The sequence below is a fragment of the Panulirus ornatus genome, chromosome 38, assembly GCF_036320965.1.
Source record: "Panulirus ornatus isolate Po-2019 chromosome 38, ASM3632096v1, whole genome shotgun sequence".
Lineage (NCBI taxonomy): Eukaryota > Metazoa > Arthropoda > Malacostraca > Decapoda > Palinuridae > Panulirus > Panulirus ornatus.
This window is the reverse complement of record NC_092261.1, coordinates 4050274-4066867: the sequence shown is the minus strand read 5'-3', so window position 1 is coordinate 4066867 and position 16594 is coordinate 4050274. Positions and strand designations below refer to the sequence as shown.

At 42.6% G+C, this 16594-nt stretch overlaps 1 protein-coding gene across 1 annotated transcript; it reads right to left on the bottom strand.

Moving 5' to 3' along the window:
- Positions 1–832: 832 nt before the first annotated feature.
- On the bottom strand, positions 833–9496 carry LOC139760963 (probable glutamate receptor). The gene is made up of 13 exons (XM_071684745.1): positions 9387–9496; positions 8553–8677; positions 8294–8410; positions 7934–8157; positions 7417–7548; positions 6894–7043; positions 6574–6664; positions 3801–4110; positions 3123–3343; positions 2635–2815; positions 2107–2206; positions 1271–1400; positions 833–1074 (listed from the first exon to the last, which is right to left on the bottom strand). The coding sequence occupies exons 1-13, from the start codon at positions 9475–9477 to the stop codon at positions 937–939; spliced, it is 2010 nt and encodes a 669-aa protein (XP_071540846.1). The 5' UTR covers positions 9478–9496; the 3' UTR covers positions 833–936.
- Between the last annotated feature and the right edge of the window lie 7098 nt (positions 9497–16594).

Below are 16594 nucleotides of genomic sequence, written 5' to 3'. Positions count from 1 at the left end.
GACCCTTGATACTACACAACCATGACAAAATAGGACAAAAATATACATATCACAGGTATAGACAGACCTGCAAATAGAAGATATAGACTGGTAATAGCGAATATCTTTACGGCAGTGATAACGGGCTATATTTTCTAAAATGTCTGGGTCGAAAAAAAAAAAAAAACAGTGAGGTCTTTGGTAGATTTTTGTGCGTTGATGATACTAATGATGATAATCCTTATAAATGTTATTAATATTATCATTATTATTATTAGTAGTAGTATTGTTATCATTATTATAAGTAGTAATTATAGTGTCGCTATTGCTTTTATCATTTTTGCTTACTACTGCATAGTAATCTTATGGTATTGTTTACCAAATGCGGAGACGATAAACTTTCGAAAGCAAACTGCTTTAAAAATATATCAGTGACCTTTGTCGGCAACAACACGTTTTCAATCCAGGAGTCGGTTACTCATTGACTCGTATGGGGTTTCGTTCGTAGATATGAATTCTATTACCGACGTGAATAAAAATGTATGCATGATTTGTATGAAAAGTAAGAATAGGATTAGTATGGAGCGGCATGTATATCCCTGGAATATATTAAAAAAAAATTAATTGTTCTAAAAACTGAACAACGCTATAGTGTACAGACAATTATATATATATATATATATATATATATATATATATATATATATATATATATATATATATATATAATCATCCATATGTGCTTCACTACTCATGTTATGTCTTCAGTTCTCCCGCCCAGCTACAGAGAACTGGACTTATAAGAAGTGATGACAGATTTGCCAAATGGTAGAATGAAAGTAGAGTCCTGCGATTGAACGTTTTATGAGGGATTTTTTTTTTTTTCTTTTAGAAGATCGACAAATTCTTACAAATTTCGACACCAAGGAGGCGATTAATGCTATCTCCAAACGCGAGTCAGATGTGAAGTTTAATAGCCTGAGGAGATAGCGAAGGTGAAGTTTCCTGTGTCTGGAGATAGGGAACAATGAGAAGCTCGAGACAGAGCAGCAGGAGAGCGACAGCGTGGCCGCCAGCGAGCACCACGAACATTCCCTGAAATGAAAAAGGTCGTCTCCGTCAGGCAGGTGTTAGTACCGTCTGATCTATCTAGGTACCTGACATATTCATTGCACGTATATTACTGATATTCAGTCTATCCATGATTACCCCAGGATCAGTTCCTATGAAAGGGTCCTGGTGTTACCCAAGTTTTTTTTGCCAGAGATGATAATTTTTTAAGGTATCTTACCCACACGTTGGTAAAAGAGAGCGAAGTGTTGACAGTGATCTTGGTAGGGGGTCGAACACATCTGGTAGAGTTGATACTAAGATGTTTCCTCCAGTACCCATAGAATCCAGCCTCGTTCACATACTTGATGCTGCAGACCATAAAGACTGGAATTAATTCCTTGGAATACACACTCTTAAATCCTGGAAAATGATGAATGAACTGCAGTGAAATTTCTCCAATTTTGTCACGGGAGGTGAAACTTAGCAAGACTCAGATCAGTGTTAATATTTGACTTGCATGTGGTTGTTTATGAGGAACAGATGATAAGGAAGTTTCATGACGGCCCACCTATCTATTGCTTAGTACCACCCAACTTTCACAGCACACACACACACACACACATGGGTTCCATAAGGAGTGAACTAGCTCGACACCATGCAAACACCTTCCGCCCACGGAGACTGGCGACATTTGCGCCCAGACTGAGCCACCAAGTCAGCCGGCACGCGAGCCGGCCGCCTCAACCCCACCAGGCCAGTGGCCCGTTACAACCGTACTACAGGTCTTGCCACAAGTGCCATAACATTAGTGACCTTTCTCCTCGATCTTGTGAAGCTTTAAGCTACAGGAGGTCTCCGCAACCCCCCTCTAGCAATGATACAGAATTTGGTTAAAATTTGAATAGAGATAACTGCCATGATCAACCATAAGGGACACACACACACACACACACACACACACACACACATATCGAAACCAATACCGACTCGCCATGTCGGATATTACGAGCGATACGTTTCTCCAGTAAGGCCAAAGTGAAGGTGATGCCTACATCTTGGAACTGCAGTTATTACCTTTTACTTAAAGCTGAGACGATCGGATGATCCTTCTGGCCAATCATGCTCAGGAAGACAGGCAAGAATAACTCCCTAGATGCATAGAAGTCACATTTTCCTGTCCAGGTAGAAAAACAAGTATAGATAGATAGAGAGCGAATGTTCAATTATGATATTCTCATCATCCATTAAGGATTTTGTGTCATCAGAATTCACAAAATCTTTGGTCTGTTTTCAATAGAAACCTGAACAGATCCCCTCTGCTTCAAAGATTTTATTCTTTTTTCGTGATTCATATAAAGATCGTTCATTCTGTTTCCCAGAATTGCATCTTCACCGAGAAGAAGCAGATTTCACTTCCTCGTGGAAAAGCCATTCATACCTGCTCTACAGATTATGACTGTGTTGACAAAAGTATCAGTTTGTACAATGAAGCGAATGTCTACCCTTTTTCGTCCTTTGCTGCCACGCCTAATCCCTCCTTAAGTACAATACAGTGAAGATATACACCCTCTCAGGTAACCCAGAACATCAAAGTGTTGCCACCTGTGAGAGAGAAGTGGTCAGCCATGATGACCCTCCCTGTAAGGTCCTCTACCACCAGGACGTGTCTACCTCCTACCACCAGCGTCTGCGCCGCCTCCAGGTAACCCGTGGTTGTCGTGTAAATCAAGCGACCATCCTCTTCTGAGTCCATGACTTCGCGGAATATCCCAGACTCCACAGCCTGCAGGATTTCAAGTGGGTTGTATACAGACAAAAGAAAACCGAAATTAGCTCTAATCAAATGTCCCACTGGCAAAGGGAATTAACCAGTGAAGTTATGTCTATTATTTTGATAATAATCATAGTTCCCAGAAAATAGTGAGCCGATAGTCTCCATAAATTTCATGTTATATCGATGGAAATAACAAGGAATCCAGTAAGACAAGCGAACCACGTTGAATCCACATCAAAAACACACGGAATTGGTCAGTCTTTCATCTATGTCCTATATTAGAGTTTGCCAGAGGTAATTTTAAACACGCACTCACCCGAAGATATTGAATATACACAGTTCCAGCCTCCCATATCATAGTAACGGAGGGGTCGTCCAGCACATCTCTAAGGGACTGGTAGGGCTGCGGGATGTACCTGACAGCCAACATGGACATGAGGTTACCAGCGTAGCTCTTGGTCAACACCAGCGTCATCACCATCCACGACCCCAACACCAGACGTTCCAACCACCGCTCGCCAGGCAACCCCCGCGTGTCTGTAGCACACCTTAGGTTCATTCATTTGTCCATCGTCAACAAAACGTCGTCCAATTCTAAGGTATAAAATCTAACAAAACTGACACGTGTTCTGCAGTGGCATAGAAACCCCACAATGTGGCCAGAACACGTTTGTGAGGTGATTTGTGATCGTCCTACGCCAACCCTTGAAAAACTAATCGATTGTAAATATATCTAGACAACAAAATGCATCACTGCATTGTGGGATGCAGTGACGAGGACAGTATAATTTTTTTTGCTGATGGTGGCAATTCTTTCATGGCCTTCATTATAAGAAATTTACAGATATCGCAGAAATGGATGACTCGCTAATACGAAATGTACATAATTCAATTGAAGGAATGAAACTGAATTGGACAAGGAATGGTTCTATGTGAGTGTCCAAAAGCTATACATGTAATCATATCACATACTCTGAACCCATATGTGGCCTACCTTGCTGTAGCAAGACTCGAACATACAGGAAAAAACCGTCAGTTGGTTCGCGTTCGCCACTTCGAGTGCGAGTTTCGCGAATGAGGCATAAGGACAGGAGCCACACAACGCCCGTCACCACCAGCAGCGCCGCCAGGATGGCAGTCCACACCAGAGGTCCCAGAGGCAGCAGGAAGCCCCACGGGTCCACCTCAGGCCGCCCTACGCCTCCCATGATCCTCAGAGTGTCAATCAATACTGACCTGGTGAAGTCCACCACCTCGGCTCGAGTAGCGCTCACCCCAAATGGACCAAGACCGAGGTCGACCTCCTGCTTCCACCATACAGAAGATTGTCAATATGATTCACCGTGATATGTAGGGTTATGGGTTACCAAACTCAAAGATTAATACCATAGCAATATATATATATATATATATATATATATATATATATATATATATATATATATATATATATATATATATATAAACGTTTTTTTCATAAGGAGTTTCAGATCCGTTTATGTTCCGCCTCAAGCAAACCCTCATCACTTTTCTTTAGGTTAGTTTCTACTCCACACCTACAGCCAGAAGGACCATCAAGCCAATGCCGCCATCTGGGCCCCATTCCCTATTTCCCGCAAGGATATGGCTTGAACCAAATCTTTGCAACGTTTTATCTTGTTGTCGCACATACGAGCACGGCTGGTGATTTCAGTCAACGCATCAAGTAGTTATCCACGGCAAAGTTTTCCTTGCTGTACTGTCCCATGAAATCACGGAAGCAATCAGTTTATCAGTTAAATTGGGAAGGAAATGCATAATAATTTGCTTTTTCATACGTACATGAGTAGCTACAGTGAGATTTGAATTTGAAATAATCAGTATAGCGCGTGCTGTATGGGGAGTGAAGTGCACGCTGCCTGGCAACGAACACCGTAGTGACCGTAGAACATTATCTGAGTGGAGTTCTAGCAGAAGGGTAGCTAATCCATGTCAACTAAATGGGGATATGCGAGCTGGTAACCATTCAAAATGGTGTATTTAAAGAATGATTGAAACTGGGTGTTAAGACTCTGTTCCCCTCAGTGTGACCACATCTACAAGTCGGTGATTATCAAACCAGCCCAAGAACCTGAGTGTGACTACATCTACAAGTCTACAGTCACTAAACCTACCTAGGGACCAAGATGTAACCACATTTATGTGGCAATAATATATGTCCCGACTCAGGAGCCCTGGTGTAATCGTACCTTAAGGTCTGTGATTACTAAGCCAATCCAGAGCACATAATGTAACCAAATCTAGAACGGTCATTTAATTCTAAAGTAAGAGCCCTTGTCTTAAGTACACTTTGATATCAATAATTACTGAACCGAACCAAGTAGGTGTGTGTAGAGAAGTTATCAATTATCGAACCAACCCAGGACCCCGAGCATAATCACCCTCAGAGAGTTAAGAATGTACGTATGACTGGCCACCACTTTACTTTCTTTCATCATTATTTGATATCAATATTTGTACTAGTAATGTTCCGGCTTGCCCTTCCTTTCCTTCAACAGTTATCATGTGGATGTTGTTCATGAACTTAAAATGTGTAGGATTGACTATCCTGGAGTCATTTTTTCTGAGACTCAGTCATTTGTTCTTGACGCTTCCTCACTCACGCGGGAAATATCGAGCATGTATGAAAGAGTGTTTGTTGTCTGCTCATGCGGGCTTCCCGCAAAGTCTCCCTTGGCAGCAGCCACGAGCAGGTCAGTTTCTTTTTATTCCCTGCGATGACCAGACATATAGGCAGTACAATCGCTGCCTTTCTCCTGTTGTGTGTTGTACGTACTTCGATGTCAAAAAGATATTGTTATACACACTATTGCCGTGGATCATTATCTACGGATTACTATTCACTATACCTGTTGAAATCATCGGGTGTAAAAATTGAATTTAATGTCTATTTACATGCGAGCCCACATTTTGTGTGTGTGTGCAGTTAGGTATCCATGCAGAAAATTATGATCACTATTTGTCCCTCAGGAAAATTGAAGACATAGGCAGTGATGGCTGGTGATGACTGCCACCCTGGGGAGTAGTGGTGGAAAGATGACGGAGGGTGATGACATCTGTCACATGGGGTTTATTAAGCTAGTTTAGGGGGACAGATGGCGGATGTCACTAAGGCTTCGGGATTTACGATGAAAAAGAAATCGAAAATGAGGCAGAAAGTGCATTTAATTCAGTGTTTCTCTGAGGAGATAATTGCCTTCTGTTAAGATGTAGTATGTATGGAGTTGTCTGATAATAAGAATTTTTTTCTTGGCACTTTATTTATGAGTTCATTTTTCTTTCGTAAATTTGACTATAGAGAAAAGTGCAATAAACACAGAGACAATCATCTGGAATTCTACCTTTTTTTTTTAACTGATTTGAAGGTTTATTTTCGTTGAAATTCTACCGCAGTCTCGCCATTCTTGCTGGTGAGACCATATGATGAAGACCCAAGTATTACAGCTTTTGTATATTGACTTGAAGAATTTGTTGACAAGTATGATTAGCAGACTGGGTATGGCGGGGTATCTACATGCTTGCTACAGCCGTGGATGATTATTATACTTATTCTCTTCGCTTCAAGAGCTCAGATGAGCCATGGGATTCCCTCGGTCACACATTTCTGTATACGTAGATAATGAACTACCAATTCACTTCTCTTATTTCCCTCAATATCTGGATCCCAACGCTAACAAGTGCCATTAACATCATCAGCGATGTGTAAAGACACTATTCGCTACTCTTACCTTCCTGCCCACCATCCCCACCATGCCAGACCAGGACCCATCAGCTTCCTTAGTTCCCCACTTGCCGTCCGGCGGCCGCACGAACGTGTACCTGGTGAGACAGATGTTCATCAATATCACGCGTTGTATCTGTCAATCTCCGATTACTCAGAAATGTATAAGATTCTCAAGTACGTATGTTAATGGTTGGTATTGTAATATTATGATTTTCATTCCATGGTACAGTGCACAAAGTAGCGCCACTTCACCTCTCCCAGTGGACATTCAAGTGGCGCCACTATACCTCTACCACTTCACATCGAAGTAACAACACTACTTACGAGAAATTGAAGTTATGAGCAAGTAGCTGTAGCAGTTGTGCCAGGGGTCCGCCGAAAGATAACGGCTCTCCAGCTTTTTGGGACAAGTTCTTCACGACGTGGGGCGGGAACTCTTCAGAGGCCACCGTAAATATTGGCCCGTAGGGGAACCTGGCCAAGGTGTTCATGATTGGTTAAGGAATCTTATATTACCGACACCAATCTGAAGTTGTGAGACCTTTTCCTCGTTAGAGATGTGATATTTCTTATCAGTATTCCTCTCGACCACTTTTTGTTTTCATTCATAAATCTATACTTTATTTTCATCTTATGTAAATCTAATAACCCCTCACTCTTTGACCTTTCAATGAATGAGGGCTGAACCTGACAAGGATTTTTACTACTGTGACGGACTAATCAATTCACTCTTCAGATATGAAATGAGGCATAAAATGGCCTAAGAAATGACTGATGTAACAAATCATGTCTTCAACTGACAAAGTAAGACGACATTTCAGTGAAAGGCGGCGGCATTCATACATACCTAGAGAACTTGTTGGGGAAGAGCGGAAGATGAGGTGTGGTCAGCTTAAGACCGCGCTGGGTTGACCAGAGTGCCACCCGCTCCACCTGTAGCTCCCGGGGGCTGTAAGGCAGATGTACATATATGCTACACCTGCAGATAAAGAAAACGTCATCGTGATAGTATCGTCAGTCATGGAGCTTCAAACATTCGCAATACACTTGTTCTAATCAGTAATTGCTCCCGCATCAGTCCAAAACGACGTCAGTTCTTCCTATTATGGTTTGGCAATATCACTCAACCTCGGGAGCAGAGAATCTCTAGAATCCCGCCTGGTTCTCTTGCCAAAGAGAGGGAGGTGTTGCAAATAAATGGTAAAGGCCATTGCAACCACCATTGCAACTACCATTGCTCAAATGAATGTTACTGTAAAGTTCACATATTGCTGCTGGTCGGGATATGGGAAATGCAGCACTGGTCTCCAAACATGATAGCTGCAACGACGTTCACGATGGCAAACAAGGCAGTTGCTCATTACCTGGTCGAAGTTCCGGTTGCGTCCAAGGTGATCAACATGGCGTTCATCATGGAGAAGGAGGTGTAGAGGTGTGGCAGGTCCTGAAGGGGCCGGCGGGTTACGGCCAAGAGTTTGTTGGGCCACGTCAGGAGGCGGCCCTTGAGGGACCACTCGGCCGAGGCGGCCAGGAAGGCTGGGTCGTCGCTCACCACCACCAACGTCACGCATCCCGACACCTGACGCAGCTGTTGACATACATGTACTACCATGAGTGTAGCCTTCGCTTTCTTCTGAAACAGTACAGCCTCCCTTCATCAGTGCCATAACTTCCCATCAAAACTGATATGACCATCCCTCACAGCACCTGATAATGTGACCTACCCGCCGGACTTCGTCGACCATCCAGGGGGGTTGAGCCTGTGTCATGTTAGCACCCAATACCTTCGTTGTCACTTCGAACATCGCCAGCCCCAGCGGAGTTCGCATCCACTCTATTTCCTGGGGGTGATACATTTCCAAGATGTGAAGCATTATATCGTATGGAGGGTTACTGAATGGTGTGCGTAGCAGGGGATATGAGACAATATACAGCGGGACACGGGTGATGTGAGGGTGTCAAGGTGAGGCAGTGTTGACGTACCGTGAAGACAGTGGTTGCCGAGGTGGTGCCGTCTGTGAGGAGGATGACAGAGCAGTGGGGCGGCCGCTCTCTGGCCAGCACCGCCTCCACCGCCCTGCCTGCCAATCCCAGCGTCTCTCCCTCACCTGTTAACAAAATCCCCACAGAATATGATATCTGATTGCGTATAACAGTGAGAAAACAAACATGGCTAGATCATACAGGACCGAAGAGCAGGAGGGAAATATCTGCTGTAAGTCTGGATTATTACTACCAAGTGAAAAGGACAACAACGCAAGACTTAAAATGTTTGAGTCAAAAAGCATCCATCAATATAACAGACATAACGGGAGAGCTAGTGATGGCGGCGCAGTGAACCATCACTTAAGTGACCGTCAAATTCTCTTATACGTCAGGCTAGGTTACGTTAGGTTGGGCTATATTAGGTTAGGCTGTGTTTGAGTACAAACATAACACCAAGCTGAATTGATTCATCCTGGAACCTACAGGTGATCTAAGCAGGTTTCCAAATTTTCTTTTATGTAATAGAGGGCTTGTGGGCCGAGGAACCCATCTGTATTTAACACATTTTATTTTCAGAGAATTAAAACCCGTTTGGAAACCCTTATATCCCCTTCAATAGTCTGAGTAATAGAAAAAAAATAATGCATTCCAGAATCAAGATTTCAAATGGGTTATTTTCTCGTGGGAAATATTATCTTTTTTCGTTATCGTTTTCCTTCGCAAACATTTCCTTCCTATTGACATTAAGTTCTTTATTACATTATCAAGTATTTAATTATGATTTGAGCATGATCATCAGGGCTGTTTCGTTCTTTGTTGCTTCTCTCTTACCATAAGAGCTTCGAGGTAGCTGGGCAGCAGACGGGAGGACAGCCACACTCAGGATCAACAACACGATTGCCACACTCGCCATCATCAGCATTGCCCTTCACATTATTGCTGTCAGGGTATAAAGGTTGTAAGGAGGATATCATCCTGATAGAGGATATATGATATCGTTATTACTTGGTTGCCTTAAAAGTATATAAGTTGGAGAGGATCTATTCAACATTAAAGGTCAATAAGAGAGTGAAAGAGAATTTATTCGTTTCTTAAACAGTAGTAGAGTTTTCGAATGACAAATGATTAAGACAACATAACATTCTTCCCTCTGTTACTATGTCTCCAGCGCAGGGACTGACTACCACATGATGCATATTCTCTCTCTCTCTCTCTCTCTCTCTCTCTCTCTCTCTCTCTCTCTCTCTCTCTCGTCAGACGGTGAAGAGAAGAACCTTTACGCAACGTGGAGGTGGCCACTGTGAAAATGTTTGTCTATGCAAACATGTGAGACAGTGATTCATCATGTATGAAGAGAGAGAGAGAGAGAGAGTTAGTTGCCCCATGTGATGGCCACTCTACCCACATCTATAATGATAGTGATAGTGGGTCAGACGTGGCATGATGTGATGACAAATGTTTTCCCCAAAGAAAGCTTGCATATTGTAAGCCAAATCCAGCAAAGTGGTTGGAGATGGGAGAGGTTCGGCCCAAATGTTTACTACGTCCTTCATTACGGGTATAATCATGGGTACGCATCTACGACGTCTTGAGTCTACGGTCCCCTCTCGTTGCCACCGTCTGATCCATCTGTACACAGTAGATGCACTGGTCCCAAATTCCTCCGCAATATCTCGGACAGACACGCCACTTGCCCACTTCAGAACGAACCGGGCCCGGTCGTTTACACTGGTTGGCTTCAACGCGCGACCGCGTACCATAACATTCCTGTGTGAAATGGAACAGAGTATTGAAACATGCGTCAATGTGTAGCCATCAAGCTGACGTGATATGAGGTAAGCTCTGATCCTGCTCCTCTATGAGTTTCCACAGCAGCAGAGAAGGTTAAGATAATATAACATAAAGGCGAAATAATACTGATATTCATTCCCATTTATTCCAAGATAGTCATTAGTGATACCAAGGTCACCTAAGTATTCACCATGTCCTCGAATTCTTGCCTCACTGGCCACCCATGAGCCTTTCTAAGGTGTCTTCCAACATGTCAGATTGAGGAACTCGATGTCTCTCTTGGCTACCAAGTCAAGGACCTGCAAGGGACTCTTCCCCTTGCTCTTATAAGGGATCCCACCAGCTTTAGCCAACCGGCCTCCTCGTATGAGGACGGAGACCACTGGTCCCCTTTTTTCCACAGGAGGCACGTATCGTGCTGGAGGCCTTGTGATCAGATGGTATTAGCTCAATTCAAACGTCTGGCGTTTGTTCCTCTCCAGTGTCATGTCCAAACTGTATATCATACTCCCACTGTGGCGACCAAACTCCCACAGACAAGGAGCAAAGATGTAACGTGTCTTCGTTAAGAAACTGAACCTGGTTAAGATAACGTGTATTAGCAGATATAATAGACTGGACTCTTTTTCGCATCCTTGTAACAAGCGGGCGTGGCTGCAATGCCCAATGATCATGACCAAAGCCTGGTTTAAGAGCTTATTGTGTATCTCTGCTTAAAAGGAAAACATAATATGTTTTGCCTGTTTCTCTTTCTCGTTTCTCTTCTTACTATGTTTCTTTCCAACAATCTATACCATAATCCAGGTAAAGTGAAGGTGCGTTTGACATATCCCGTAAGTGTCTGGTCAAGAGCAGCCGATGGTGTTGAGAATGTAGTAAAGACGTCCTTTGATCTAGCATATGTGTGTGTGTTTGTGTGTGTGTAATGTGTGTTTGTCTGTAGTTAGTATCACCTTACAAAGCTGCTCACACTGACACTACTAACAAGAACCAAGACAAACTATAACACATACAGACAGAGAGGAGGAGGAGACTAGTCGGCAGGCTGCACCTTACGGTTGAAGTGTAGACGATCATTAAACACGTCCTGGGAGAGCCTGTTGACGGTGTCGGCTGCGCCACTCCCACTCCAGCCTCCACCATTGCACCCTCCCCTTTTATACTGGCTCAACACACCATCCACCGGAAGGCCGACTGCGCCTCACTGGGCCGTCTGTGTCGAATGAAGACTTAGGATTGGTCAAGCACCATAGGTGGATCCCTTACCATGCGTCGCTAGGGAAGAGTGTAAAAATGATTATGGCCGACACGCCTGGTGTGCAGAAAGATGCAAATGATATGCGATTCTACCTCTTGATTTCAGTGTGGCTTACAGTGGATAAATGTAAATGGTGGTCTGTGTTTGAAAGGGAATTCTGTTTGAATGTATTCCGGTTTGGTTTAGCTACTATGCGAAACATCAATCGATGTTCAGACGGAAAATCGTATTCAAAAGAAGGGGTTTCTACAAGAAAAATGATGCTCATTGCACCTAAGGTGTTACTCGAGGTTACACCGCAAGTCAAAAGTCACGTTTTGCGAGGCTGTAACGTTAGAAGTACAGTCTCGTCAAAGACCTTCACACTCCAAAGTAATTCACATTTCCCAGCAACTGAACTTTGCGCAGCTTTATGTTGCAGGAGCCTCTGGACACAGGTTGATACCAAGACTCGTTCTTAAAGTGGGGTGGGTCCCTTTCAGCTATCGTCAACTCTGTTATCTCCTACGGGAAGGACGTTTTTACACCCACCTCCTGTTCATGTTTCACAGCCATATATCCATGTGAATTTTCCAATGTTGTCGCGGTCACTTGTTTTCTACCCTTAATTTGTTCCATGGGTCCACAACTCTGCAGAGGTGCAGCTTAGCGTCCCTCCGTTCACTTCTCATGCCCAGCTTCTAGCTATCCTCTAAACACTTCCTCCGTTCCAGCTTACATTCATCTTGGCCTGCTTGGCCATCCACCCTCTCAGAAGCAAACATGGCAAAACTACAAGACAGAGTACTTAGAATGATCGCTGGTTGTTTAGCCTCTATAAACATTCATCACTTGAGAATTGAGACCAAAATACTCCTAATACACTCCCACCTCAACATGCTTAGAACTCAGTTCTGTGCAACATCACTAACCATCGAACACAGATGCACAATGCTGACTCCTGCTTAACGCGTCAATAACTCACAGATTCCCCAAACCATCCTCCCTAGACAAACACCACAATGACAAAACATATTCCCACCATAGCGTCTTAACAACCACTTATCAACAGTCCTCTCCCCACACTCAATCTTTGACTCAACTCCACCAGACACACACCCTTCTGAAAATGCACTCCCCAGACATGTACGAGTCATACTTTCACCTCCGTTCTGGACAAATCCCATCTCTCCAGTGTTACAAGGCCCTTCACAACCAAGAGAAAGAAATCTTACTCCTCAGTTCCTTTGCACACACCTCGCCAAGACAAACACACAACATATACATACGTCTTGATCTGTGGTTCCGATCTATGAATGAAGTTACTAGCTTCCTGAGCGCTGCGGAAGCCTCAAGGAAGGGGGCGCTTCTGGCAGTAGTAGGTAAGGAGACTAGACTTGTGACGCTGGTCGAATGTATGTCATACATTTCTCCCAAATCTTATCATTGCCTGTGTGCTTGAAGGCAATTATGACGTTGCCTTCAAGCACAACGTTGATTTTCTAAGATCTAGGGAGATATACCTAACGCATATTCCATCTAAAATATCGCAATGATCTGTTCTCCTAATTACAAGAACCACATAAACTTTATATATATATATATATATATATATATATATATATATATATATATATATATATATATATATATATATATATATATCGTACGTGTTCCCTATTTCCAACATGAACGATGCTGCATTCCGAACAGATAATTGAGCCTTGGAGGATAGATTATCCTTATCTGGCTCTTTCCTTTGCTCTTTCATTTGGAAAGTAGTACAGGAGGGAAAGATCTCCAACCCCTTCTACCTGCTACCGCCCCAACTAATCTCCTTCTACGATACGCAGGAGATACGTGAGTTGCATTCTTTCAGTGTGTTTGTGTTGGTATGTGTCTATGCTCTAACAAATATCATCACTTACGAAGGGATCCCTTAAATCATGATAATGTCACTGTCAGTAAAAAGGAAGGCATTGTCTTCGTCATGTTTCTTTGTCCTCTTTTCTCCTCTTGTTATATTTCCTTTAAACAATCAGCCCCACAGTGTCAATCCTTGATTTCTATGCTGGTCGACTGGAAACCTGGTGGTCAGGTACCTTACTTCAGTTCCCCCAGTTCTCTTTCAGTGATTTAGATTTTCAAAGAATGCAGTCCAGTCAAAGGTTACATGCACCAAAAATTCTTTAGAATATGTATTTTGAGCTGCTGGTCAATACTTTGAAGTGAAACACTGCAGAAACATACCCTTCCATAAGCCCCAACATTCACAGGATAAAATTAGTGATTTGAGCCTTTTATTATCATTTTGTAGTCGTCAAAGGTCACTGAAACTTTTTTTTTATCATTACTTCTTTTTGATCAGTACTTTTTAATCATCACTTTAATCATTACTTTTAAGACGGTATTCATATTTACCACAATAACGTCGCTAAACATGCCCCATACTATAGAGACATCAAATTTATGATTGAAATTTTTGACTATTTGGATCTTGTTGGTTACTATCTGGCCATATCTCAACCAGAGGTCATGGATCTGACATAAAGATATCTTACTATACACCTCATTTAATACCAATACCGATAATGAATATGTTACCTGTCCCATTTTTAGTTTGCTTTAGAGGTCAGAGGTTACCGAAGATTACAATTTTGGGGGAACCACTGTTCCAGTTTTTTCACCGTATGTTGTTGAATTTCAACGCCATAGGTGTATATGGTGGAAGACAAACTGCATTTTTTCGTAAAAATTGGCCCTACTGATTAACTTTCGATACTGTATGCCACAATCTTATATACATGCTAACTAAAGGAATCATATATATATATATATATATATATATATATATATATATATATATATATATATATATATATATATATATAATTCAACTCGACAGGACATGCCATGTTCTTCTCACTCCTGCTGCAGTTCGGGTAAATACCACAAGTTACCCCAGGACATGCAGCCGTGCGGGCTCGCAAGCAGCAGCGGGCGACGCTGTCTGTAATCTTGGTTGTGAGTGTGGCATAAATGATGAGGAGGGAGTGACACATGCTAGGCTGGTATTTGCAGTGACTGACAACATTGTACATTACCTCCCAAGTGTAACTTCTGTCGTCGAACAATGAATGACGTGACATTTATTCTCTAACCTCTCAGCCCAGGCCGTCCGATGTGTACAGAAACAGAAGGTACTGTGGGAAAACATGCGTATTAGAAACGATTACTGGCACCTCTTTTTCCACATTTACAGTTTTTCCTTCTGTTTCGTTTCTATGCATAAGGGAAGGATCCGCGTTGATTAGATCGTTGAACATATGAAATTTTCACATGTCTGTTACATAAGATTCAGTTCTTTATGAAGACATTGCATTAGGTATTCTTTTTTCATTATTCCTGACGGTGTATTTTGAGAAAGCCAAGACCATATCATAAAAACATACGAGCAACTTTAAACACTTTATAACTGACTTAATTTTGGCTCGCTGAAAAGAGGATGTACTTCTGACTGCAGCCAAGAGACTGTGGTAAAATTCTTCATACAAATTCCAGCCACTAATTTAACTCATCACTTAATCATCTCATTATTATTATCATGAAAAGATTTGTTTGTATATGCATCATCTTCCCATCTATCAAAATGAGAGTAATCTACTTTGTAGACGTTCCATATAGTCTCACACTGTAAGCTTTCATATGGACCGATGCAGAACTACAGAGAATGTGTAGCAGGCCACTGTATGCTGCATCTTTGCAATAAATGACTCGTCACTCTTAATGTCGTTAGAAGCTGTGTCGTCTGTTGTAGAATGGTTGCAAGATAAGTGCTGCAGTGCTTTTAAATTTGTAGATAACTAGATAGTCAAATAGCTGAGGGAAATGCCATTAGATGTGTATCAGCAGGATCCGATACATCAGCTGTTTCAGAAGCCCGCTGTGGGAATGTAATTCGTGGTATATATCATTATAGTACCTCCCTCTTTTCACCCTACACCAGAAACTCTTCTGGAGCCGTCACTCCGAAGACACTCGTCCAGTGTAGGCCATTTAGCCAACCGAATTTCTACGACGTTTGTCATGTCACGCACAAAATTCATTAAGAAAATTATATTTCATAATGATTTTTATTTAAGCTTGTATTTTGATATCAAATCGAAAGTATCATATTTTTTAAATAGATTAGTATAAGCAGTCGCTTTTAAAAAGAAATCGGATATTTTCTTAAATCATGAAACTGGAACGCCGTTCCAGAGAGCTCCGTCTCAAATTAACCCATTCCTTCCCTCATCTAAGGTTATCCGAGAGCGATGCAACCTCATGTCGAGCCAGTCTCTGAGTATCAGACAAACGACCCAGTGATACCACAGTTGGATCAGCCTCGGAGTATCAGTCACACGACTCTCTAATAGGCAGTTGGACCAGTCTCGGAGTATCAGACAAACGACCCAGTGATACCGCAGTTAGATCAGCCTCGGAGTATCAGACACACGAGTCAATGATACCGCAGTTGGACCAGTCTCGGAGTATCAGACAAACGACCCAATGATACAGCAGTCGGACCAGTCTCGGGGTATCGGACAAATGACCCAATGACCCAGCAGATGGCACGTAGCAAAAAAGCTTCATCTCAGCCGTAGCCTAACTTAATCAACGACTTTACAGTAATTACCTACTGTGACTGGCAAAAATAGCACGAAAATTACGTGAGAAAGAACAGGAATCAGACATTTCTACATAGGCAAATGTGTATGTTAACACGTGTGTTACAGCACAGCGAGACGCTCTTATGATACCGTCTTGACAGGCTCCGAAACACCTGACGTGACGCTCCGAGACAGGAATCAAGAGGTTGGGTTTGACATCTAAGTGACAAGAGGTAACATACTGGCGTCAGTGGCGTGTGGTCCGCATTACACAGAGTGACTGGTAAATGGTGTGACGTCCCGTGACAGGTACTGAGAGGTTTGGTTTGACATCCACACGACAGGAAGTGACATATTGG